At 41.0% G+C, this 27944-nt stretch overlaps 2 protein-coding genes across 4 annotated transcripts in view; one reads left to right on the forward strand and one right to left on the reverse strand.

The window, feature by feature from the left end:
• Nucleotides 1-285: 285 nt before the first annotated feature.
• Nucleotides 286-17429, forward strand: srpx (sushi-repeat containing protein X-linked). The gene is made up of 10 exons (XM_061088416.1): nt 286-386; nt 5467-5523; nt 8133-8321; nt 9794-9970; nt 11243-11369; nt 11457-11578; nt 13190-13369; nt 14248-14381; nt 15594-15715; nt 16000-17429. Exons 1-10 carry the CDS (start codon nt 332-334, stop codon nt 16181-16183), a joined length of 1347 nt encoding a protein of 448 aa, XP_060944399.1. The 5' UTR covers nt 286-331; the 3' UTR covers nt 16184-17429.
• A 1-nt stretch (nt 17430) lies between these two features.
• The window catches only part of sytl5 (synaptotagmin-like 5), a 42192-nt gene continuing 31678 nt past the window's right edge, over nt 17431-27944 (reverse strand). For all 3 annotated transcript variants that reach the window (XM_061088414.1, XM_061088415.1, XM_061088413.1), the window contains exons 11-17: nt 24088-24266; nt 23558-23660; nt 23302-23463; nt 23088-23196; nt 21370-21508; nt 21069-21277; nt 17431-19829 (exon numbers count right to left, since the gene is read on the reverse strand). In XM_061088414.1, coding sequence (XP_060944397.1) covers nt 19687-19829; nt 21069-21277; nt 21370-21508; nt 23088-23196; nt 23302-23463; nt 23558-23660; nt 24088-24266 — 1044 coding nt within the window. In that variant the 3' untranslated portion in view covers nt 17431-19686. The remainder of the gene's footprint in view (nt 19830-21068; nt 21278-21369; nt 21509-23087; nt 23197-23301; nt 23464-23557; nt 23661-24087; nt 24267-27944) is intronic.

Raw genomic sequence — 27944 nt, forward strand, 5'->3', positions numbered from 1 at the left:
CTGGACACCTCATAGAAATAATCTATGCTGAAAAAAATTCTTTTACAATTACTTCTATTTTTGGCTCCAAAATGGGCTACTTTGCCTGGACTAAAAGTGAAAACATCAGATTTCTCCAGTGGATGTAATTGAGATAGATGTGAGCGTTTTACGCACAGAAACAGTGTGTCAGTGTCCTGCGCACCGGCGGTCCGGGCTGCCTGAGGAGAGTCCTCCCTTGTGTGAGGACGGAGAGGCGGGCCTTTGGAAGCAGGAATGCGCTGTAAGTTTTCCTGCAGGCTCCGCTTCACGTGTTGAACAGCGACCGTCCCGCAGCCCGCTCGGTTCAGACATGTGGCCGCTGCTGCTCCTGCTCGTCCAGCTCTGTCTCTGCTCCGGGTACGAAGGTAAGCACCGACCGAGGGGCCTGTCATCCACCGCAGGGACTTTATCGATTAACCCCCAAAAATAATCAACCGTCTGATCTTTGCACTAAATGTGGAAAACGTGTGAAGTCACTGGTCTGGAGGATGGAGGCCGAGGTATAAAGGTTTGTCCCAAAGGAAGACCTTTCGTTCCACTTTTTACGCACAAGACCGAGGCTTCCTGTCACCGCTGGGTCTTGGTGAGCCGCGGTTGTGTTTACGTGGAGGGGGGGGACAGACAGCGGGGGGAGTGCAGTGTGCATCTGGGGGACGTTTCTGTGCTGAGGCTCTGATGAAAACCCTCCACCAGCACTGTAACTTTTCATTTGATCCTTTCACATGTCTGTGGTCTCTATAGAGTTAATAATGATCAAATCATCAGTTATTCGATTTTAAATACTGGATAAAAAACTTCCTCAACTTGAGAGTGCATGAGGTCTGGGAGTGTTTTACTGTACTGATGAGGTTCTGTCCTGGTGTTGAGCAAACACAGAAGGTCTCGGTCTCCCTCTCTCACTAGGGTTAGGGTTAGGAACACACACACTTCTGCATAACTTCAGATGACATAACATTTACCTACATTGGTTGAAGTATTACTTTAACCATTACTGTAGTTACTACTTCTCTAACCCTAACCCTCAACTTAACCTTAACCTTAACTTAACCTTAAAGCAAGCCTTGGAACCAAAACCTTAACCTTTACCACTTCTAGCCCTAACCCAAACCTAACCACAGTTCACATCTCACCACCAACATGAACCAGGACTTCAGAAAGGACGTTTTACTCCATTGGGACCAGGCTTTGGTTCCCATGAGATCTACTGGAGAAGCTCCCTGACAAATCAAGCACACACACACACGGATGAATGATGACATGTTTAGATGAAATCATTAGTCAAAAATATAAATAATTGCCATATTAAGCAATAATGAAATAGAGGAAAGTGTAACATCCAATCAAAGAAGATGATGAAGCCAGAAAGTGCATAACAGTGTGTGTGTGTGTGTGTGTGTGTGTGTGTGTGTGTCGTGGCTTTGTGCCTATAGATGGTATGAGAGTGGCTCACTGCTGCTGTATGATCATACAGGCTGCAACATGAACAAAACTGCAGAGCAGATTTACACTGACAGACTAAAAACTGCTCGTCGAGCCGACAGTCACGACTCTCTCTCTCTCTCTCTCCCTCTCTCGCTCTGTGCTCCTCTGTGTGTGTGTGTGTGTTTATTTTACAGGGGTATGTTTGTGTTTGTTTTAGGGGTCAGTAGGCTCAATTCTCAGTTGTGTGTGGATGCCTAAAACTGGGTAGGAATTGTCTGAGAACTGTTCTGTAGCAAGTTTTCATTAAAGGCCGATCACATTTTCCATGATGAGTCTTGTACTGATGTGGTTCAGCAGCAGAGAGATCACAGTGAGTAACCTGAGGAAATGCCTGCAGAGCACAATCACTATAAAACAGTGACTCCAGACGTGTGTGTGTGTGTGTCTGACAGAGAAATGTGGCCTGAGCAACAGATCAGGAGCTGAGTGTTTATTAATGAATAGCTGATATTACAGTGTATAACTTAAAGCTGCATTAACCAGGAGCAGCAGAACAAGCCGTAAACACAACATCGATACTTTATCACCTGATAAAACTGATTTAATGAATGTCTTTGCAAACAGCTGCAAACCATCCAGCAGCGTTATGAGTAATTCAGATTTATGTTTCCGATGAAGGCCACTCAGCATATTTAACCTGAAATAAAATAGGGATACACCATTAAGGTGCCAAAATGTACTTAGTACAGTAACTAAGTAAATATACTTAGTTTCGTCTCACCTCAGATGGTGATGATATGCATCTGAGCCTTTACTGGAAATGCAGCTTTATTTCATCACTCAGATCCCAGCAGCAGAACTCTGACATCATAATGTACATATGAATTAGATTTAATTGATATCGGGATCATGGGATAACGTGTAAATAGATTCACATAAAGGATAAACATAGATAAATATGTGACATTATTGTAACATTGAAACAATTTTATTTTGAACCACTAATGGCGACATAAGAAGCAACTCTTACAGACGGTTGCAGGAGTGGATGTGTTGGTAAATACAGTATAACTGGAACAGATATCATTAGTGCTGGAGAAAAATATTACATAACTGTGCAATCATGGCGTCTCCCCTGCTCCGATAGCCTGTAGCCATACTTCAACTGACTTCACATAATGACAGTGTGTATTACAGACCCGCAGAGAAAAGCTAATTGGAATATCAGCCTCTGTAATTTAAAGCTTACTCAGTCCCAGAGGTTTTCTGCTGTCTGCACTTCTGCCACTGAGGCATCTTTCTCTTTTAAAAGTAGGAGAATTGGTTCAGTCAAGTTAATCCAAATGCAGAGCTGCAGACCGAGAAGTGTCGAGCCTGCAGGTCCAGATGACACCCTCCACATAAAGATAGACGACATGTCTCCACTTCTTCTGAATATTCAGAAATGAAGATGAAGTATCCCGAATACGAACACTGTCCTCTTGCTCATTTAGAGTCTGAGCAGTTACGATCAGGGAATGGAGTCAAGTTAGCGAAATCCCATAGATACACAAGCTTGACCAATAACGAGTCAGTTTCAGCGGTCAATCATGACACTAAACCTTGTCTTGACATGTACTTTGACTTTTTTTAAATGAATGACCTATAGTGCAGTCATGTTGTCTATTTTTTATACATAGTCAATAGTCCAGCAAGGCCCCTTCCAGCTAAAGGCAAGACAAATAACTGCAGCAACCGTTTAGGTCTACAAATAAAGACATTAAGAATATATGAAACAAAGGATGATATCATCTATTTCCATGAACCTTATCATTAGAGCATGAAAAACAAAACAAAAATAGAGTTTTAGTTGGTGCTTAACACACATTCATGGCCCTGTAAGCTTTCCTCAGTGTCCTTTATCACAAAGGTGACTTCACACATCATCAAAATAGAGAGTTCTGTTTGATTTCTTTAATTAATTCGCTTTTTTTTTGCTAAAGCTCATTTCATGTTAAATATTTATATGTTCTTCTTTGGAGAAATAAGAGGGCCACAAGAAAACAGCTCAAGACAAATAACAATAAACTTCCGTTTAATTGTTCCTCTGGATCTATCGTTCTGTTTTGTTTGTAACTGCTCAAATTATTGTTTATTGTTTGGCTTCAGACATCTAAATATTTTATAGGCAATTATCATTGTGACTGAAAACCCCAGCTCATAATGTTTATTAGAGAAAAATGAATACAATTTAACAATTGCTTAGCTAACTTGTCTCCTGGTTCATCTATAATGAGTGTTAAAGTGAAAGGCAACGACTGGACTTGCAACACAAGTAGATTTTTTATGTTTGGGCATTTATTAGCTGCAGGATGCTACAGGGACAAAATGATGCAATTTTTATTGGTCAATTTCTTTAATGGGCTTTTGGAGGGTGCTCTTCCATCAGAGGAGAGATATCGATTATATGTCTGAACTGAGGTTTACGTATGTGGGGCTGTGCCTCTAACAATGAAGACGTCTGTTTAGAGGGATACTTGGAGAATACATTTAGATTTCTCATTTATGAATTAATCATTTTGAGAAGTGATTTTTTCAATAACAAGGAAAATCGGTGAAAAAGTGACAGATGTTTTCTGATGAGAACAAAGTAAACTGAATATCTTTAGTGTTTGGACTCTTGCTCGGTCAAAACAAGACATTCAAAGACACATGTGACTGTGAAGTTGTTTTAACATATCCATTGTTTTTTACATTTGGAGGAGATTAGAAGTTCTTCATTGTTTATTGTAACATGTACCAGCCAATCAGAAACAGGTTGCCTCCGTCTGACATGGTGTACGTTGTTATATCCGATGTTACAGAACTCTAACTGATTCGTTTTCTGGAGATTTAGTCTCAAACTAAGGCTTATTATGAAGAAGACACACACAAACACACACAAACACACACACACACCTGTTATTAGTTTTCCATGCATTTCTCTGCCTCATTCTCCCCATTAAGAAGCTGTTACTAGACTTTTTCCCATTAGACCTCTGAATATGACTCACTCAGTGTGTGGGTTTGCGCTGCACAATCCACGCTGTGTGATCTGACTGCTGAAACCTCAAAGCTTGTTGTGTGTGTGTGTGTGACTTGCAGCGTTTTGGGTCCAGACACTTTTTTGATTAAACTGACAGAAAAGCCATGAGGAGAAATGGGGGACGGGAGATGTGCTCACCACAGTATCAGGTTCATTGATCAACACACGGCTGATATGTGGAGCTGGAGGAGCTCGAACACTCCTCCCTTGTGGAGCCCGAACAGAGGACACATTCACACCGAGGTTCAGAACATCCCTGGGCCAAGGTTGAACACCCCTCCCCCCGACTTTAACCCCTTCCTCACCCATTTCCCTTTTCCCTCTTCGTTTTTATTGCATCTTGACCTGCTCCTCCTGATCCCTTCTTCCTCTTTCCCAAAATAATCCTCCTTGCTCATCACAATTCTCCTCACATTTGTCTTCTACCAGCGCGGCTCAGCTGTGTCCCGCAGCAGCTCTGGGAATCATTTCACTTCTTGAACGCTGCAAGTTTTAGCATCTGAATTAACTTTTGCTCCATCTGATAAATCTGCTCAAAGTTAACTCAAATGAAATTACTGCCTATGGTAAGTAGGATCTATCTGAGCTGTTTTGGAACAAATAGTTTCAAAATAAATGGAGCTTCTTCTTTCATTTCTACCAAACAGAAAATGGGGGTCGCAGAACGAATCACTTATCAATTTTTCCTAATCATCAGGGGGGAAAACAGGGATCTTTACGGGTTCATCCTCTCTGGATGTGTCCTGTCCAAAAGATTCATATCGACAGCCTGGAGTTTGGTACAAATGAAAAGTTAAGTAATGATTTGCAGCCTTCTCTTGGTGCTGTGTGGCTGACAATAAAAAAAAGGCCGACAGTTCAGCCCAGGACGATGCTGTCAAACGTTGCCTAACATCTTGGACGCAGCTCTTTTCGTCATAGTAGTTGCTTTTTCTTTCTTTTTTCTCTCTCCCCCCCAGGGTCAGGACAGTACGCCTACGGAGACGATGAGGACTCGTATTCTCGTCGATATAAAGGTGACAACATGCAGATACACAAACAGTTATTTATGTCCAGGGAGTGTTTATTGTTTATCAGGAGCAGCTGCTCTTTGCTGTTAAGTACAGTTCCTCTCGTCCTGATGAATCATAGTGAAATGGCACTTGGAGCATCTTCTTCTCTTCTCGAGATGTTGCAGGGTAATGAAGGGGATTTAAATAAAATCTCTTAGATTTAATTGGATTGCTCAAAAGTGCTGGTGACGTGGGTGGTAGATTTGAAGTGATATATGTGGTGCTGTAAACTTTCCTACCTCCTTGATCATCATTGTAAGATCAGAAAATAAATAAGAAAGACATCTAGATTTTGAAATGCCAGCAAAGTCTCAGATCCAAAAACGAGTTCAACAGTAATGCTCAACCATCAGTTAAAAAGACTTAAAAGTCATTAAAAACTACTTATTCTTATCTCCAATATTCAGCAGGAAACGTTGGCAATATGAACAATTCTAAACAGAGTTTGGGGGATTTGTTACAGCTGCAGCTCTCCTGGTTCTGGAACCTGGGGATTATGGGTAATACCCACCGTTCATTTGGGTTTCAGTTCAGTGATTGGGACTGCAGAGGGTGCTGCTGCTCAGTAAACATTACACAGTGTTGCTTTAAAGTTTTACAGCAAGAGAAAAAAAGTCAAAGGATTGTTATATACTAAGAGCAGCAAGTCACAGTGACAGGGTTAAATGAGAAAAACTGTATTTTTCATTTAACTACATCTTTAAAGAGTCGTAATTTAATACCAGCTCATTCTACCAGTTTTGTAAACTGACACAGTTTCGTCAAAGTAGCTTCCAACTTTAAATTCAGGCTCACTTAGATACGGAACATTATCGTCCAGGCCAAACCAAACTCTCTCTGTGTGTAAAAGCTGAAATGTAGTATTATTTTCTCTCTTACTCAGCGGCTCTTGAGACTCTGCCAACACACACTCGCACACACACATGCAGAGAGAGAGAGAGAGAGAGAGAAAGAGGGAGCGAGGGAGGTTTGCTGTGTAATGAATCTCCTTTTCATTCCAACTGAAAATCTGCCTAATATGGTGCGTGTCCTCTCCGAGTGTGTGCAGACAATGCGTTGGTCCTGTGGGTTGGAGTTTGTCCTGAGCCAGCAGGAAACAAACTGCAGGTCTGGATTTCTGTGTTCTGGAAACAAACCTTGTTGCCTCTCATACTTGGCATCAGACAAGGGATTCTTACGCAAGCGTTGTAGAGATGGCAGCCGTGTCTTCCATGGGAGGAGACAAGAAGAGAAGTTTTAGACCGATGGGACACTTTTTGTTTTGCTCAATCAAGGGATTGTGTGCTGGACTATTTCTATGCAACAGGATGTTGTGTCAGACATGTTAAAGCAACAGCAACAGGAACATTTACAGCGCTTGAACATGGTCCCTATCGTCAAAAGCTCTTAAATCTCATCTGTCCAAGTTGGCGTATTCGTCTGCGTCTTCTTGTCTTTTTTATTCAGAGACATTTGTATTCTTTTAGTTTTTTCCAGTCTCAAGTGGGTTCATTCGACCATTTTTCAAGGGGCCTAGCAGGAAAAGTTTTGCAAATGTCCAGAGCAGCTGACTCTGACATTTCCTTTCTCACGTACAGACCCCATGGAAAATGTTAAGAGAATGTCTGGACGTCAGTGCGTGTCTGAAAGCAGCTTTGGTCTGGACCAGTAAATTCCTGGATTTCCAGCTGAAGTAGTCCATAATATAATCCCCCATAAAATGTCATGAGATACAGCAGACATATGTACGATCTTCAGATGTGAATTTTGTTACTTTTGACTGAGCCTTAGCTCAAAATATGTTAACAAATGTCTTACACTTGGCTGAGGTGGAAAAGTGTGTTTATAATTATTAATAATAATAATAATAATAATAACGAATGCAATGCAGGGCAATAGAAAGAGTTAGTGATAAATCAAGGCGTACATGAAGCACATGACTTTCATGTCAAATCTAGCTTATAAAAAAAAGAGATAACATTGAATGTTTTTATCGACCACAATTTTTTGAGACCTCTTAATATTCACAGGGCAGTCGTGGATGTGCATGATTTCACTTTAATGAGGACTAAAATACAACAGATGTGTTTGTGCTCGGTGTAATCAGGGTTGTAATTCTGCAGTGATAAAATCTCAGAGAGGCGAAAATGGAAGCAGACGCATAATAACCAGAGCTGAGAGTAAAAATATGGCCGCACTCCAAACACAGACTTTTATCTTAACCTCTATCACACACACACACATTCAGAAATGTAAGTGCCCTCTTCACATCATTATCTTTTCCTCAAGTGAGACCATCTTCTTTGCCTCATCAGACACTGTTGGATTATGGGAAGTCTCAGACAAGGTAATAAGAAATCCACCGTATCTGTCTGAACTCAGACGATGGGCGTGTTTCTGCATTTTCACACTTAGAGCACAGGGAAGTCTTTCTTAGCTTTTACAGTCTTCAGGTAAGATATTATTGAGCTCATACTAAACACTGATAACGCAAACCCTTTCTCCAGTAGTGTGGTGTTGAACTATAAAAAAAACTGAATTGCCTTGATGCTGTGGAAAGGAAGTCAGTGTCGTAATCTGTCCTCCATTTTTAGGGGCCCCGTGGTGCGCGCCCATTAAGATAAAGCACGGCGATGTGAGCTGCCGCACACCCAGAGGAGAGTCCCACAAGAGCGTGATGGGGACGCGCTGTAAAATCCGCTGTAAGCAGGGATACGAGGTCCAGAGCCCGGAGGTGGTGTGCATGGCGAGCAAACACTGGTCCTCTAACTACGCCTGCAGAGGTGAGAACTAACATCCACACAGCTGGGTTTTCTGAGGTGTATGCGTATGAATGTTATAATCTGAATTTCAGGCCTTAAAAGGTTACATACTAGGTCTAAATTACGATAATGTTGATTTAACACCACTTCTGTCGCCATTTTAGAGGTTGTTTTGGCGGCATGCATAGTCAGATATTAGCACACTGTAATAAAACTACAAATCAGACCATCTTTGAACTGATAACTGATCATCTACAAACACTCTGGTCAGAATTGGATGGATAACTATTGTGTGTCTGTAGTTAAAGAGATTATGATCCTAGGTTATTCACTACTTATCTGCGTCCCTTTATCTTAAACTTGAATGGCACCCAATAGAGCTCATATCCCTGAGAGTATTCCTTCATATCTGTCCTACTTCACCTCGATTTAAAATGTTTTCTTTGTGGTCTTAAAAGGTCTGAAATTTGACTTTTTAAAACCTGCAGAAACTCTGACACATACATAACATCTCTTAATATACAAGCTTTGTCTAAAGTGGATTTAAAACAATAATCCTTTACATTCCTGAGCTTCAACGTTTATTTCTTGGGGTGAAGTGTCGGAAGATGCTGGTTTTCCAAGACGTATCTGCAGCAGATTTTTTTTTAATCAGTCAAATTCGTAAACAATATCCTGGATCCATTACGGCTCCCCGGAGTCTCTTCTTGGCAAGTGTGAAGCCTCTTTGGAAAGAAACAGTATTTATGAGACATGAGGCATTAAACTGCTCCATTGTAACTCAGACACTGATGGAAAATTACTGCCACTGCTACTAAATCTTAAACCCCCACGGCTGCTCCAGAATAAATGAAGTGGCTTTTCTCGACAGAGTGGGGCTGATTAGTTCTGCAATAATGATATAATCAAGCAAAATGAAAACCATAACTTTAAAAGGTCAACACAAAGTGGTTGATATCTTTTAATTAAAGGCCAATATCAGTGAATGAATGCACCAGGTTTAAATTATTTCAAGTACGTGAAAAGACTGAAGAAGAGAAGCTTTATTCCTCAAGTCATTAGCAAGCAAAGAGGGAGGTGAAGAAACTTCTCGGTGTGTGGGAGGATGTTCGAAGGGATTTGTTTAGTAAAAGCTAGAGATTGACTTATCTAGTTCAGTATGACTCATCGTTAACAGTCTGAACTATTTTTTATGAATCATTGTACTGATTTGGACGATTTTAATTTGTCTGGATTTTAAAGAGATAGATATAGAGCAAGATATTGACTTTAAACCTGGAAATGACTGTGAAGGAATGTTGACTCTCTTTCATACGAGGGTTCCAAAGTTATAGTTTGATATGCTAATAATATAACCAGTGTCTTGACTTTTTAGTTTGTTGTATTTCTCTTATTGGTTTTATTGGGCTACAGTAGGTGGAAGATGTCGTGTTTGGGTGTAACGATTCTCAACGACCTTAGACAAAGTTGTGAATTGAACTCTTCTCTGACAGAGATCCGCTGTCCTAAGCTGGACATGCCCGTCAACGGATTCTACAAGTGCTCGGACGGCTCTTACTTCAACTCTCGCTGCGAGTTCTTCTGCTCTCCTGGATTTAGTCAGAAGGGCCAGAAGACGGCGACCTGCCAGCACACCAAAGTGTGGAGCGCTGCTGTTCCCACCTGTGTCGGTAAGACTGTGTGTGTCCGTCTTTCGTGCTCCGCCACAGGACTGGAAGCCTTGGAAAAACCTACAGTGGAGAGAGACTGGTTAAATTACATGTTTATATTTATATTATTCATTATACAAAGAAACACAGACACACACACCAGCAAAACATATGAATGTATTTCATGTCTTTGTAGCTTGAGCCTGAAACTGACAGTTTTTTGTGAAAAGATGAGAAATAAGACTCAGGCACTCAGCTGAACAAAGAAATGGCTGCAAAGTCCTGCAGCCTTGGTAACAGTGGGCAATCATAACACACACACACACACACACACACACACACACACACACACACACACACACACACACACACACACACACACACACACACACACACACACACACACACACACACACACACACACACACACACACACACACAAAAAGACAGACACACAGCTTCAGATGTTACTGCAACACAGCAAGCATATACTCACCGATGTTTGTGAAATGACATTGAATCTCCTTTCTCATCTGTTAAGATTCATTCTCCTTACAGCGATGAGGCATTTTTCTTTTCGGTTATTGCCCTAAAAACAGGCCGTGACTATTGAAACCCAGTCTCCACACAATTCTCTTAAATAATTGAAACATTTCATATCAACCTGTCTCTCAGCGTCTCTATGTCTCGATAACTAAATTTTGTATTTGAGAGGTGATTTCTACAGGTAAGCGCTGCCTGTAGTTGCTAAGATGAGGTTTTCTTATTTATTTATTTAAATAATCGAATTTAAATTTAATTAAATTCCCCCCCAACCCTCAAAACATTAAGGGGGACCGATAATGGATGGATGGATCAACAAATTATTACACAAGTTGAAAAAGAGGAGACGATCTACAAACCTCGAATCTCCTGTAAGAAGAAAAAACATAAATTAACAATGCGCTTCCTCTGTCTTCTATAAATACAGAGTCTCCATCTTAAAAAACACACAGTTCATGGGATGTAACCAACACGTGTGATTCATCGTGACAATTACAACAAGTTCACTTAGAAGCTACTATTTAGAGCTGATTGTGAAATTGTGTTAATTGGTCTATAAGTGATGAAGTTGTGGTTTTTAACATGATTCACATGTATTCTCCCAGTTGTGCACACATTTTCTCCAACACCACATGAACGCATAACAACAGTGAAAAGGGTTCAGGATTAGTGAATTTGGTACAATTATCTTCTGGCTAAAACATGTACATTTAAATGTCGACCATTTGTTTTCTCTTGCTCTCACTGTAGATATCGATCCTCCCAAAATTAAGTGTCCTACTGTAAAGGATAAGTGGGCAGAGCCAGGAAAGCTGACAGCGAGGGTGAGCTGGGACACACCGGAGGGGGTCGACACTGCAGATGGAATCCTCACAGAGTCAGTCTAATCCCCAACACACTTGTTATTCCCCCTCGAAGCAGCCAGATCACAGTGAAAGATTAAACCTGAGCCCGTCTTTTGCAGCGTTATCCTGAAAGGGAAACCTTCCAAATCAGACTTCCCAGAGGCGCTCCACAAGATGTCCTACACCGTGTTTGACCGAGCAGGGAACAAAGGATCCTGCCGCTTCACAGTCAGAGTGCGAGGTGGGTTTCTGAAGACGGTGTCTGATTGTCTGTGTGGGGCAGGGTCTCAGTAAAACTTTACTATAAGAGGTTATTTCCAAGTGGTCTCCTGGAGAGTCTTTAATAACTGTGACATTTTGAAATAAACCTCAAAACAACAGCCTGCTTACAGTCTTTGTTGGAGGCAGAAATGCAGGGAATCCAATCAAAAAACCAACTCAGGTTGCAAAGAGGCAAAACTCCAGCAGAGGACAGATTAACCAAACCCATCAGGGAACAAGAAATGTGAGGAAACACTGGGGAACCGAACAGAAGAGCACAGAGATGAAATACACAAAGAGGCCAGGATGATTAGACTGAGGTGAAGCACATCAGGGTGCAGCAATCAAAGCAGATCGTAACAGGTTCTACTTAAAGAGGAAACAGACCTTGTTCAATTGCTAGTGTAACCTACATTTGGTTAGAGCACAGCAGGTCAGCTTAATGGGGAAAAAAGTTAAATAAATGGGAAGTACAACTCAAAAATATTGTAGTTTAAATTTGATTTAATTATTTACTTATAGGAGCTTTTCTAGGAATATGTTGGTTTGGATATTGTATGATGGAAGTTATTTCTTTGGAAGAAGGTCAGAGGTTTTTCTCTCAGCTGTGATGAAGCTGCTCCTTCTCCATAAATGTGATGATTCTGCCTCCTAGAGACGAGAACTAAGGATCTGTGGTTGATGTGTCTTCTTCAGCTTGAGTCAGAACTTTTCAAGCTCAAAGTTTTGAGTTCTGAGTAAAATTTATGACAAAAACCAAACACACAGCGGTTCAAGGGTGAAGCTGTTTGATGAGAAATATCCCCATATTATCTCTGGTTAAGGGATTTAATGGATTCAGTGGAATCTGTGTCCTCCATCATACTCATAAGGTGATGTACACACCCGGCTTTGATGAGCACCTGTACCAACAAGCACCAGAGATTTACTAGGTGATAATGTGATATTTCCTGGATTAACACACTGAGGTAAACAGCTGCGTCTGTCAGAGCCTTTGGAATGAGGTCAGCTGTAGTATACAGTAATGATTAATTCATGATGCCATCCAATCATACAGACTTTAAAAAATCAGGCCTCTGAATTTAGACAGAACTACTTTTCATTTTAACCTCAGTCCTCCAGTTGAAGTGCAACAATTAAACTCCTCCCTTCTTTGTAAAAAGTCAGACTTATGTGGTGACGCCGGCAAGCTAGTTCTTTTTGGCAACTCGAGCTGCGCTGCACCAATCATGTGACATACATCATGTGACATACCTCACTCTCCACAACCATCTATATTACACACCCACCCCTATCAGGTGGTCTATTTAACCAGAGAGACATTTCCCATCAACCCCTCTTGCTCGCACTGCTGCTGCAGTATGGCCACCAGTTGCTTCAGCCCCTCCACCACCCCAGCATCCACCTGTACGCTCCAACAGGGGGTTACAAGTATTTGTTCATCAGTCCCATCATTCCAGTGTAATCATATGGGGGAGTGATTAAGTTGGAGCCTAAACACTAAACCTGTTGTAATGCTGCAATAAATGTTCAAACGTGAGTTGTCTGACTGAGCTCCCATTGTGTGCCTTGTGTGCGTCTCTGTGTTCAGTGCGCCGCTGCAGCTCCCTGTTCGCCCCTGACAACGGTTACATGAAGTGCAACAGTGACGGAGACAACTACGGCGCCACGTGTGCGTTCACGTGCACAGGCGGCTTCGAGCTGCGTGGCAGCGCTGCCAGAGTGTGTCAGTACGGACTCACCTGGTCTGGCACAGACACGGCCTGTGCAGGTACGTATACTGCATGATGATGAACACACACTCATCCACTAACACACAGATGTCACAAACAAGCTGGTATTTAGAGTTAAACCTATTATTTATTTGAATATTTACCATAGCAATTTTTAAAAATGAATGTTTGATCAATGAAGGATCTGCAGCATTGGGGTTTATTTGCAAGGATAATTATTATTTATGAGAGAAATTACTTCATCACCAAAAAACATCTCTTTGCTCTGGTTCTGTTTTCATCATTCGTCCGACCACAGTTTTCAGGTTGTCCATCCACAAAGGTTAAAGTAACTGACCTCACATAATCCTTTTCCGCCTCATGAAGATCTAATTCTAAGAACACCTCAAGAGAAACCTTTCACATTTGGCACAAATGTTCACTGAGACAAAACATAATTTTGGCCTCTTGAACATGATATCTTAAGTCTGCCTTAAGGGACTGCACTGGTTGGTGGATGCACATAAACGCAGAGTATTAAATCTAGTTTTTCCATTTTTTTTTAGTTCAAAATATCATGTTGCAGATGCTTGTATTTATCTACCTGTGCTTAACTGCTCTCCCTGTGAGAAGTTCAGTTGAAGTGAAAATGGCCCCCGCTGCTTTCCATCGATCTGGAAAACCAATGTCGGATGCTCGCCAACCGAACATCTGTATCTGTGAGAAAGAAAAAAAAGTAGTGTTTGGCAGCCTGTGTTGCAGCTCAACAGACGATTAGCAATTAATGTAGTGTTCAATTCACTGCTGAATTCACTTACAGACGGAATAAACATTATAAAATCATGCGGCATCTCCTCATCATATTGTGCTGTGATAAATTCCCTGTGCGTCGTCCCTTCTACATTATCTCTTAATCGTGCATTCATTGTCATCGCAGCCATGAACATCAACGTGGGCGTCCGGACAGCTGCGGCGCTGCTGGACCAGTTCTATGAGAAGCGACGGCTCCTCATCATCTCGGCGCCAACGGCTGCCAATCATAATTACCGCTTCCAGATGACGAACTTACAGGTGAGACACGACATAAAGACAGAAAACGAGCAGGAGCTTAGAGGCGATTGCAGTGATTGGTGTCATATCTGCTCCCACGGAGAACCGCAGTTTGTGTGTGTGTGTTTGTGTGTTGGGTTTACTCTTGCTCAGCCGCCCAAGTGGGATAGAGCAGCAGAAGAATAGGAGGGCGGGGGTGCGGTGATGAAGAGAAAATGTCAAGGCGATGAATAAATGATACTGACGCTGGCTGTGATAAGGCGGTGTCGGAGATGGATGTTCCCGAGCTCGTCACAATCCATTAAGTCTGAACTGTCTCTAAACGCCCGACCTTTCAGAGCGACTGGGTTATCAGCTGGAAGACAAACAAATAATAAAAGTTTGTCTTATTTCGAATCAGAAACTATTTTGATAGCCAATAAATAAAATGTCAAAGATTTGCAATTTCAGCTGAAAGGAACAAATGTAACCTTTTGAGCTCTGGAAAATTATTATTATTTTGTATAATTAAATTCTGAATTAATGCTGTCTCTGTGGCACATTTAAAACCAATTATTTTTTATTTATTTATCTATATCTATCAGATAGAAATCTATAACTTGTCCTTTACTGCAGCCAGCCACCAGGTGGCGATCAATACATTTTGCCTGAATCCGACATGTTGTCCCTCTTTATTTACAGTCTATGTGTCGTCCATCAAGTTTAAATAGCAGCTTCAAAAGGAGCAACTGTAGTAAACAAATACATTACTAAACACGGATCTGTTTATAGCTACATTATACCGTGTAAACCATATATTTATTAAATTATATATGAATAAGTCTGTGATGTGTGTTTATATAACAGAAATTACAAACACAAAGTGTGTTTTTTTGGTATAAACCAGTTTCATTATTGTTATATATATAATACTTAACCTTTTAAGATTTATTGAGGAAGTTAATGTAATGATACAATCAGACTCTGCACATACATCATTCTGCTCAGTGAAAATGGAGCATCCGAGTGAAATAATGAGTAAAAACACATTTTTGAGTTACGGAGGAATTGAATAAATCATGAAAACAATCATTACTTGCAGCCTGAGCGCTGTCTAAACTTAGTTTAACAGAGTTTAATACCCTCTGGACTTGGAGCTGTGCTCAGTTTGGTTTGTGCTGCACTGGAATCAATAGCAAAGTTATAAAAGTTATGGATCTGTCTTGTTTTCCTCCGTCTGTCCTGTGGGAGCAGCACGCCCAGTGTGGACTGGACCTGAGGCATGTGACAGTGATCGAGCTGGTCGGGACTTACCCTGCTCAGATTGGACGGATTCGACACCAGCTGCTCACCCCGGCGCTGTCCCTGCAAATCAGGTACACACACCCACCCACACACACACACAAACCGTTTACCGTAAACCTAAAAACAAGTCTCCAACTTAAAACTATATTATCTATGTTACGGGCCTTTTTAAAACCCCTTAAGGAAGACAAGTCCCAATAATGTGATCGTGTTAACAGATACACAGTATACCTGGAGCACACGCACGCACACACACACACACACACACACACACACACACACACACACACACACACACACACACACACACACAAACAATCCACAGCTGCTCACTGGGCTGATGTGTGTTTCCTAGGTTACTGCTCCAGATCACACAGAGGTCTTTCCAAATGGTGCTGGTGGACAAGCAGGGCATGGACAAGCAACGCTACCCGTTCCCCATCACCGCGGCCGAAATATTCACCACCATCGACACCTTCCCGCTCCGCCAGGACGAGATGTTGCTCCAGCAGGAGGCGGGACATGGCTGTCAATCATAAACACACGGCTGCCTTCTTCAGTGCACATCTGCGGACTGTCTGCCATCTTTGATCCTTTCCCCTCCCCAGTGAGAGCAGACAGGACCTGCTCTGACCTTCTGTATCTGTCCACATGTCCCACTCTACCTAAACTCACACAGGTAACACTGCAACATCCCAACTACTCATCCAATGAGAAGTCATTTCAGTCCTGTATCCTAAGGTGTGTGTGTGTGTGTGTTTGTGTGTGTGCCATCAAAAGCTGAGTCATGGAGATTACTAAGTGGTTCATACAGTACATTACAATCATATTGATTCCTCAGTCACGTCTTTCTGTATGTTTTGTTATTATTATTTTCAATCAGAAATATGTATTACTATTTTGTACAAAAAGTATTTTTACTGTAGAAATCCTTTTCCCTGTCTTAATATTTATATCTCATTTCTTGGATAATGATGTTCTCTGACACTCCCTGGAAAACTGTTAAGTACATATGTCAGAATTTACAAAACACTGATTAAAAATGTTTTTCATGGAGGACGTGATCTTCAGTGTGTTAGTGAGAGTGCACGCAAGAGGTGTGTGACAAAAAATTACGGTGGCCCTGAAGGGCAAATCAGGACAATTAAGTAACCGGGACGACAGGTAAATACCGTTTTTAACTTACATGAAAAGTATAATGTACATGAATTAATTAAGAAATATACTTTCTCATCTAGGTCTGGAAGTAAAGATGGATATAGTTTAAAACTTTTTCCTCCAACAGATGGTTTAACCCTCATTGACTTTATTCTGATGAAACCATAAAGCAGAGTTGAGTTAAAGTCTGTTACACAAGCTGATGATGAAAACGACTCAGACTGTGAATAATCTTTAGGTAAAATAGTTTGGTTTGGGTCACAGAAATTAATCAAACACTTTAAAGTTTGACAGAAAATAAATCAGCAGCTCCTTTGATCATCCCACCGTTCTTTTAATTTGACAAAATCCCTGTGACGTACTGTTTAAAAAAAAGAATTTCAATGTGAATATTTTCCACGTTTATCGCATATCAATGAACTTCTTTAACTTTGAGTTTTTGAAACTCAAAAAACCTCCGACTGGGAAGGAAATTACAATTATAAATGACTGAAAAATATTTTGTACACTCCTTCAGTCAGAAATACCCAAATACTGTTGGAGCTAGCACTTACAAAGAAAACACTGAAATAGTCTAGTATACATTTAGAAAAATTGGAAACATTCAATAAATCAATCAAACAGTGAGTCTATGGAAAGATGTGTTTATTTCAAAATATTCCTGTAACATATTTTGGACAAAAAGGCTTGAATGGAGTGAATCTGATGTTTGGAGCAGAGACACCACATGATGTACATCAAGAGCTTCTTCAGTTAATCGGGTATTGCACGAGCCTCTCATCTAAAATACATTGTACAGTGAACACCATGAGTTATTACTTTAAGTGTGGAGTGTGAAACTATTTTGCTCTGCTAGTTCGGTTTTGCCAAGGACGGGCGTTCAGAAACTGGCAAAATAATATGAAAAATGGATGAGCAGGGTTTTAAACTGGAGGAACCTTTTTATTCATCTTTTTGTGAACTGTGTGATTCGCGAAGCCGTGGGTGACAGGGACAAGGTGACTGCCACTGACACGTTAAAGGGCCCCCCTCCCCCCCGAGACGAACACAGCATTGCTCAGTGCTGACTCACTATCACACAGCGGCGGCCCTCAGGGTTCCTGGGAATGCACCGCAAATCACACGTCCTCTTCTGAGTGTAAAGTGATGTCATTATCAGTGCTTTTAATAACCTCCTTTTGTTCTTGTCTAATACAGTACCATGCATATCTATTATCACACTGATACAGTGTCATGATAATTTACATTGAATCTAGTCTAAATCATGGATCCATCCAGACTTTGTGCCACAGATTATTTTTTACCAGACAGTCAGGGGTGGAAAGGAACTGAGTGGGAATACTCCTGTTACTTGACTTGCTCACAATGACGGTGCTAGCATGGGAATGCTAATCAGGTATAAGGTTCAGTGTCATGAAGTTTAATTTCAGGGTGAAAAAGGTTTTAGAATTTGGCAAAATTTGACCTGATGATGGCGCTGCAGAGACATTCATAAATCACCAAAATAATAATGAATAACCCTCAATTGGACTGATTGCCACTAATGTTCTTTGGCTGATCATCTCACACAGATTCATCCTCTGGGGACAATAAACGTCTGACCAGAATTTCATCTGAATCCATTCTATGTTTAAACCTGGACCAAATTGTGCCTGAGCCACAGAGCGACGCATTTAACATGTGAGCAATTGTACAGTTGACGGATAATGATTTATTGGTCAAAGGTCATTATGACCTTGCAATTATTTTTGAAATATTTAATTCAAGAATTCACAAGTGAAATATGACAAAACTGAACAGAAATGTCAAAAATTTATAAAATTACAAATTAAAAATGATGATTAAAAAAGATGAATATTTCGACCATTATTCAGAGTGACTGACTGGTTGGTGGAGTTTGAGTAAAAGTATCTGAGTGAAGTATTTCTACTTTCAACCCTAGTATAATTTTGTTGTACTTCCATCCATTACCTGTGTATTTGTATGGTCTCGACCTTACGATGTTAAGTGCCTTCTTATGATTTGGGCTATACAAATAAAACTGAATTAAATTGAATAGAATCTATAACACTTATCCTGTGAGGGTCAAGGGGGGACGTACGCCCTGGACATGTCGTCAGGGTATCGCAAGGCCAACATACCCTCTTCAAATCAACAATTAACATCGACTCTGGGAGAAAACCCCAAACAACAGGGAGTCAAACCAGGAACCAGGCTACAGTGCTACCCTCTGCAAAACCAAAGGTTTATAGAGGATTTCTCTATTTGGATTCCTCATACATCTGAAACAGACGTATTGCAGTGACCACACAGTGTGTACGTACTCTGAGGAGTCTTCAAGTGTTCTCAGTCGATCATCACTCTGCCTCAGTTATAATTAATTGGAGTAGGATGGCACAGTCGCACTAACACCAGTCACTTTCCACCCCTGAACACAGCTGTTAATGAGGCACCATTGTGTGCTTCAGACCGGGATGCAGCTTCGTTGTAAAGGGAACGTCTACGTTTCTACATTATTGGTTGGTGCATTGTTGACTGTGGTCTACTTCAGCCGTTACTACACAAGGAAATTACTCTAGTAAATGTATCACAGAGACGAGGACGGACGCATCAGGAGTCACACCGTGTGCTTATTCTGTAGCTATAGTAAGTTACATACAGGTTTCTTTTTTTAATATTCAGCGGTGAACAGCAGTGTTTGGTCAAGACAAGATGCTGAGGGACACATGTAGATGAGTGTGTAAGGCATGACTGGCTGTTCTGGATCTGAACATCTCAGGGTGGAGGACAAGTCGGGACCAGTCTCCAACCACTCAAACCTCTTCTTTTTCTCTTCCTCCTCTCCCTCCTTCTTTATCCTTCATCCTCTGGGCTTTGGTCCGGCTCATGTCTCACGTTTGCGCATGCTGGATCGCAGCATCAGTGTGCACTCCTGAGGGACCTCTGGGTTGTCAGTCATGCGTTGCCACACCAGCTGTTCCTCCCCGTAGGAGTCCATCCAGTCTACCTCGCTCCCATAGCTTTTCCCTTCAGGGGAGAAACAAACAAACAAGCAAACATTTGTTTTAGTTTCCTAGAACTACTCGTGCTGCGAAGCCCCGAGGAGACAAACGCTCCCTCGGCACTCCGCTCACTTTTTAATATTTGATGAATTGTAAATGAATGGATGAATGAATTAAGTGTTGAGGCCCTGGGCTCACAAAACAACACATTTTCATAGAACTATAAGGGCATCAGTAAAATGCATATTTGAATTTGCTCGATCCAGATTTTTTATTTGGATCTGAACCAAATTGCACAAACTCATAAATAGCATGTCTGAGAAAATGTTGAAAAAGACAATGTTAAAGAAAGTGAAAAGATTCATGGATATGCCCTCTGATCTGGATTCTAACCAAATGTTTAATCTGTTCACTGGTTTTGTATTAAGTATTTTGAATAAGCCTTTTAAATAAAAAGCAAACAAAGACCAATGAAAACCGCCTCCTCGGTGAAGGTAACAGGAAAAAGTAAACAACAGTTTCAAACTATTAGGGTACAGGAATAAAACTGATTTAAATATGGTCTGATTTTATCTTTATCTTTTTGACAACCATTCCCCCTCTTCGTTGTCTTTATGCAAAGCTACGCTCACTGGATTACCGCTCCAGCTTCATATTTACTGTACACACAAAAAAATGATTATCAAGCTTCTTGGCAACAAGCATACAAACAAATATACCAGACTGTCAAAGTATAGTTTAATTATGTCTAAATTGTAGTAACGCACAGTAATTGAGTAAAAAAAGTCTGTCACATTCTATTCTACATCCTCTAGTATTAAAGAAATCTTAATGAGTTCAAAATAAATAAATGTCAATATTTGAAGAACCAAACTAATCTGTTTGCCCGAACACTGAAAAACAGCTTAAATACGACGAGGGGTCGTAATGAAAAATATTCTGTTAGAGAAATCACATGTTTTTGTTTACAACACAAATTCATACTGGCATCGAGGCCAAAAGCGTTTAAATCTCGTTGTTTCTCAAAGGTGACATCTTCGTCTCCGTCTTCCACGTTTCTGGCTCCTCCTCGTCATCCTGAGATCTTTGTATAATGTAGGTTTTTTCCAGCTTTGTGTGTCTGACATTTTCCTGCGCTTTACTCGTTGTCCGGAGCAATTGATTTGGACAAATGCGTTCTCATACAGCTCACAGTTCAGTGCATGTCTGAAAGTAGCTTTACCAACAAGGTCTATCCAGATATTTTACTTTTTCTTACACATACCTGTGCCGGCTCCCAGCCTGACTCCTCCCAGGAAGACGTTGCTGGCCAGAGCCTCTTTGTCCCACACGGTGAGCTCCAGGCAGACGTTGTCGAGGTCTCCTGGCTGCAGGCCACAGTAGGTGAAGGTGTGGTTCCACTGCGGCTGCACTGTGCGTCGCTCCACCGCCGTCTTGTGCTTGGTCGACTTGTTGCTGTCCGGAAGCAGGTACCTGGGATGAAGGTGAGAGTGACAATTACTGCTCAGTGTTGAGGCTGTTTCTTTGTAAATCACAGGTCACGTAACCAGCAGGGAGCAACTCACCCTTTTACAAACGGATCAGACGTTCCTCCAGACTTCACAGCCGTTAGATTTTTGGCTCCTTTGACGAGCAGCTCAACCATGCCCCCTTGAGGAAGGGTGAAGCTGCTCTTCTTCTTGCCTTTCATGAACCCTTTCTTCACTGAGGAGGGAGAGAGGCAAACACAGAGAGAGCAAACAAATCATTTATTTATTCATGTAAACAGGTCTGTAGTATGTACTTTACATGGAAAGCATATGAACACAAGTGTGTACAAAGACAAACACATGGACGCACGACATGTACTTGTGTTTTTCAACAGGAAGCCATACTCAGGTGTTACAAACCACACAACAATGAATAGGCTGTAGATGTAAGGAAAACAATAGGTCAAATCAACAGGTAATTTAGACTCAAACAGTCAATCAATCAATGAAATTAAAACACAAATTAGAGTACCGGACAAATTATTGAGAAAGGTAGAGGTGAGAGAAAGCTTTTTGTTTGACATCACCCAAGGGAGCTTTAACATTTGAACAACAAAGAAATGGCTAATTCTACAGTTTGAAAATCAAGCTAGAAATTGAATTAATGAGAAGTAAAGCCTCGCGGATGAATATGTTACCACACACAGAAGTATGTCTGGTATCCGGTGATGGCGTTTATAGTTCTTGCTTTCTGGACATAATGAGCGAGGAGAGAGGATAGAAAATAATTGGATTCGTTGCAGCGTTATGTGTTAATTATTTTGCGTAGACGTATTTTCGGAATGTGCTTTGTCGCGTTCAGTTCATCACCTGACTAAAACCGTCCCTGCAGTGAAGCATGGTATTGAGTGGAAGGAAGGATGAGTGCAGCCAAATACAGAGAGGTCCTTGAAGAAAACCTGCTCCAGAGTGCACACGGCCTGAGAATGAGGTGAAGGTTCACTTAAGGCTTATGCCTCTCCAGTGTTTTCTTTGCTTAAGTCTTAAGCAAAGAAAATACTGGAGAGGCTTCAAGTCTCTGACTGTCATCGAGGGGCCAGAGCCTAGAACATCTGTAGAGGCCTGAAGAGAGCGGCTAACAGACGCTGAGATGATCTGCTTGTAACCCGTGAAGATTCAAAGAGGTAATTTCTGTGAAAGTGTCTTCAACAACGGACCAGACATAACCTTTGTGCACATTTGTAAATGAGAGATTTCAGTCTTTCAATTTTCATTAAATTTGCAGAAGATTCTGAAAACATCTTTCAAATTGAACTTAGTACACACAGTGAGCTTTACTTGAGAGAATCTAAATATAGAACTTCAATGAAGAGTTGGAACGACCTGATTAAAAGAATAATGAAGATGCAACCTTCAGACCATATGGAATTAGAGGATCTATAAAACCATGTAAGGTATTGAACAAATGGGAGACACTGACAATTCATTTCTCTCAGTCAAAATTGGAAAAAATGTAATAGCATACCAAAGCCTGAAAGTTCCTTTCAACTGCAACTGCACAAAATTCCACATACTCTTAAATATCAGCTCCCGAAAATGTGTCAGTTTCATCAATAAATTATTCACTGGGAAATTGGTGAAATCGTCCAAAAAAAAACAATCTAACAGTTTTAAAGAAAGTGAAAAAACATCCTACATCAGCCCCTTGATCTGGATCCACTCCATAATTTATGGGTTCTTTCCTGACCCATTAAACATCCATGCAACCTGTTCCAAAATATAATAAATAATAGACATCACAGTTGTGAGTGTACCTTGCACTTGGTCCAGAGGCAGTGTGAGGTTCTTCTCTGCAGGTATATACTTCAACACGACTGTCAGTTCTCCTTTATACTGCATGGTAGAGTCTACACCGCTCTCCATCTACACAAACACATTTTCACAAACCTCTCAGGCACTTGTGTGTTTGTAAATGTATAACACAGGAGAAGAAGACAACCTGTGTACGTGCTGATTTGGGGTTGCTACCTTAGGCTGCAGCGAGTACCACTCCTCAATCTGGGAATCAAACTCGCAGGTGTCCAACGACAGCTCCACTTCTCCCAGGAAGCTGTTGTGTCCGAAGCGGTCGTGGTGCCACACGGACGCCTGCAGGGTTCGAGTCTCCAGCTGCGAGTGGCTGATCACGTACTGCACGACATGATGAGGAAACACAGGAGCTTTAATAGAAGAATGAAGCTTCATAGATCACGACTGAACGTTGGGGAGTTTTTCAGCCACTGACCCTCAGATTCTCATTGAAAACAGGGTTAATGTTGTTGGCCTTGATGCTCGTCTTCCTCTTGCTCTGTCGGGACATGTCTGGCAGCAGGTAAGTCTTCACATATCTGCAGTGAAAACAACACGGACACTCAGTCGAGCCCCATCTGAGGAAATCACATGCAGATTCTTGCTGTCTCATCTATATTACAGCAGATTCTTGCACAGGCAATTATGGGTCTTTATGGCCAATATCAATAAAATACTAAACTTATTTTGAATTCAAATGCTTTTTTACAGAAAGAGCAATGTTTGGCAAGAATTCATCAAATTTGTCGATTGAAACAATGACATGAAGTCGGATATTAAATCAATAAATGTTACTATGAAGAGTGACAGTGATATTAGCAAATATCTGCAGCTGCTATCAGCCATCCAAATAAAGCATGAAAAAATGTATGATATGGGTATCGATATCTGTGTGTGTGAGTGTGTGTGTGTGTGTTTGTGTGTGAGTGTGTGTTTGTGTGTGTATGCGTGTGTGTGCACTCCTACGCGTCCGTGCGCTGCTTCCTCTCGTCCCCCGTGGCCAGATTGTGACACTCTTTGACCAGGATGTTGAGCGCACCGGTCTTGTAGCTGTAGCTGATGTTCAGCAGGATCTCGCCGCTCACCCTGGCGTTGCCATAGTCACCAGTCTCGCTATACATGCTCATCATGCTGTTTATACTACTCTGTTAGAGAGACATGGGAGGAGGATGAGGTCAAAGGAGGGAAAGAGGGAGGAAGAGGTAAAGAAAAGACAGGTTACACGAGCGGTACGGGCCAGAAGAGATGGAGATGGCGAAAATACCTTTGTTATTCTTAAAGTTTAGCAAATTGCTGATGAAACATGGTGGAAATACTTTGCAGCCCTTAATGAACATGAATAGAGTACAAATATGTGTCGATCCACATTAAGATTAAGAATAAGATATTACATCACTACTACTGAATCCCAAGGGGCTCATACTGTCTACAGAAGACTTCCAGTGGACAACACCTTGTAGAGATGTGAGCATGACCTTCATGACAGAGAGCGCTGCCCTCACTGAAGCTTCCCTCGGTAAATAAATGGAAAAAGGTCAAACACTGTTGACCAAATTCCAAACATTTCTGTAGGAAGATTCACTTTTACACAGTGTAAGTTTGCAGTTTGTATCATGTGCAGAAATTACGGTATCATTTGTCTTTGTGGATTATTATTATTCACAAAAGATAGAAGAGAGAGACTGAAAGACGCCTGTGACGCTCCCCTTTTTCAGGAATAAGTGACAACGTTTGGAAAGGTTACTGCACATGAAATGACGTCATGTGTCAGGATGATCAGCAAAGCCTTTCCCCTGAAGTGATGCATGCACACAACCGAGAGAGTGACATGAAAGTGCATTAGTGACAGTGATTCCCATGTATTTGTTTGTTTCCCTTTTTGTCTTTCAACTTGTCAATTATTTGTCCTTAACTACTGATCTTTGAAATTCAAAGTCGAGAAAAATGGCTGTTACAATATTTAAATCTTCTCAAATTGCTTAAGAAAAGATGAATAAAAGATATTTAATGTACTATCACATAAAGCACATCACACCTGGAGCTCCTCTTATTTTGAAACTTGGAGATTTTAGTTCGTAAAATCAACGTGGGCTATATGCTTATAAATTAATGCTACTTACAAAATATTTTTAGAGTAGGTTCAGTAGTTTGCCTCCTCCAGTTGTAGTGACTACAATATAATCTTATGAGGCAACTGTGGCAGTCATCAAAATGTATAAACATAACAGTGTAATGTTGCCAGACTCTTAGCAAAGTTCCAGAATAACAATTTGAGCCTTTTATTGGTGGAAACCAGCAATTTTAGTGGCCATTTCGTGGACTGTTATAGTTTCCCCAATAGGTGGCCATGGTAGCCTGTAACTGTGCCACAGCTGCTAGAAGAGACGAGCTACTAGACTGATTCCAAATGTTTTAGTATGAACCATACATTTACACACATTTATAAACATGAGGCCCAAATTGAAAAAATACTGCAATTCCCCTTTAAATAAATGTGTATATTATATACAAGTGTATAACCAGAAGAATAAACCGAAAAAACGACAGAAACAAAAAAAGGAAACAGTCGACAGTAAAAACACACACACAAGATTGAAACTTGTCTTGTCTTCTTGTTGTCACCAGTTAAATCCAGAACGTTAACTTTACATCTCCTGTATCTGTGTGAGTTAAGAGACAGAGTATGTCTACACCCCCTGAGTTTCATAGATTACAAAATTAAAAAGTCATAATTCTTCCACAAACTAGCTCGCAAAACCAATTTCACTTCCTCATATTGTTTACCTGGAAAACCCATTTCATGAACAAAAGACCCCAGCAGGTAATTATAAATCCAGCATTTCTGGGGAAGCAGGCTAACATGAGTGTTCAGGACAGGAAATAACTGGTATAATCCACTGATAATGGTATTCCTATCCAGGGAAGACAGGAATACTGGAGAAGGTAACTTGTTTATCTCCTCCAGGGAGCCATAGGGATAAATGACTACTTCAATGTAAGGGGTTAGACTTAATGGCAAGAGATGAGGATAAAACCACAACACGAATGAGCACAAACACATACCTAACATGCAGCTTCCTTTGGCGTAAACCGGTATGTTTAAATCAAATCTATGTATATCTATATCTATGTAGCTCTCTTCACTCTTCTATAATGCAGTGGTGAATATAAACGCATGCACAAACGTGGAAGAGGAGACTTACAGTCTCAGCATCTGAGTCTGGGATATTCAGGTACCCCCACCTTCTCTCTGAGCCAGGAGTGGAACACTAGCAGCCGATTCATTTAAGAGACAGGAAGGAAAGACGGAAGGCAGAAAGAGAGGGGAAGGAGAGACATCAGAGCTTTTGATGTGTTAGTGATAGAGGCAGACCCCGAGCACAGTCCCCCGGCCCCTGAGGAGGAGCTGCACAAAGCCCAGTCTCCGGCAGAAAAGCCAGAAACCCCATTACACTCAGTCACCATGGTGATTATCAGATGAAACAAGAGATTACAACTGATCTGGAAACAGCAGCGGCAAAATCAACACACAGACACAAACACACACACACACACACACACACAGAGTAGCAGCCAGAACCAGAGAGATGATTGGTTTCTCAAATTACTTTATATTTTATTCATTTGAAAACCATTCATTTCAGCCAGGTTAGCTCTAGAATGACAATCATTTGATCAGACAGAAAAATCTAAACAACTGGTGGATTCTTTGCATTGGAATTCTGTAAAGAAATTATATGATCCACTTGGGATGAATAGAAATACATTTGGTGTTGCTTTAAGGTTTAATTAAGCATCAGCGTCAGGTCAAGATTGCTATTTGACCAGGGGTGCGTCTTGTTTGTCTTATGTCTTCTCCTTTCCCTCAACAAAGACGTCCCTTCCTCTGATGTGCCATGTGGTAATGTCAGTTTCTGAGGTCCGACTACAGACCTAAAACTCTGAATGTTAAAAATCATAACACACACTCAGCACAGAGTGATGTATTTCTACTCATCGTCATTATTCTGTCTCATCACTGAGAGCAGAAGAACAAGCATCTTTAAATCTATAAAATGCTGCATGTTTCATTGTGAGCTTGTTATTAGAAAGTACATTGTCAATCCTCTGCAGTGTATTAAGGGCATTTTAAAACATCCGATACAATGGAAATAAAATGGTGGAGAGTAAATGTAGTACTAGCTCACAATGATTAAGAGAGAGTGATGTTCAGACACATGTAGCCTTACAGAGCTCTGAGGCTGTACACTCTTATTTCACCTCAACCTTTACCAGATCATTCAAATAAATATATTTATTGCTTATTGGATGCAGCAGCAAAACTTGATTAATAGAATAGAAATAATCATTTCTCTAAAGCTTGACAACACTATGACACACAGTAAATTGCACTACAGTATAATCAATGGCACTAAACAGCACAACAGTTGTGCTTTCATTATCCACCCAGAGCCCTCTATGACACAACCATGTATTAGTGGGCAGAGTATATCAGAGATTGAATCATGAGGGACTCATCTATCTGCATAATGTCCCTCATCACCTCCTTCCAATTCCATTCACTCTACCAACAGCAGGTTGGCGACGGCCGTTATTATACGACATAATAAATGAGACAGGAAGCGCATCTGTCTTGGCTGCCTACTTCTCAAATTACACACTCACACAAACACTCCGACGGTACCATGAGTCATGACAAAAGACAATTATGTTGGTCATTTGAATAACAGGATTTTCTGCCAGGATAAGTTATAGCTGATCACGTGGGCCAATGAGTAAACATGGGAAAGTCAAAGGGTCCATGGTATTTAATATCATATTTA

This window comes from Limanda limanda, chromosome 16 (genome assembly GCF_963576545.1).
Source record: "Limanda limanda chromosome 16, fLimLim1.1, whole genome shotgun sequence".
Taxonomy (NCBI): domain Eukaryota; kingdom Metazoa; phylum Chordata; class Actinopteri; order Pleuronectiformes; family Pleuronectidae; genus Limanda; species Limanda limanda.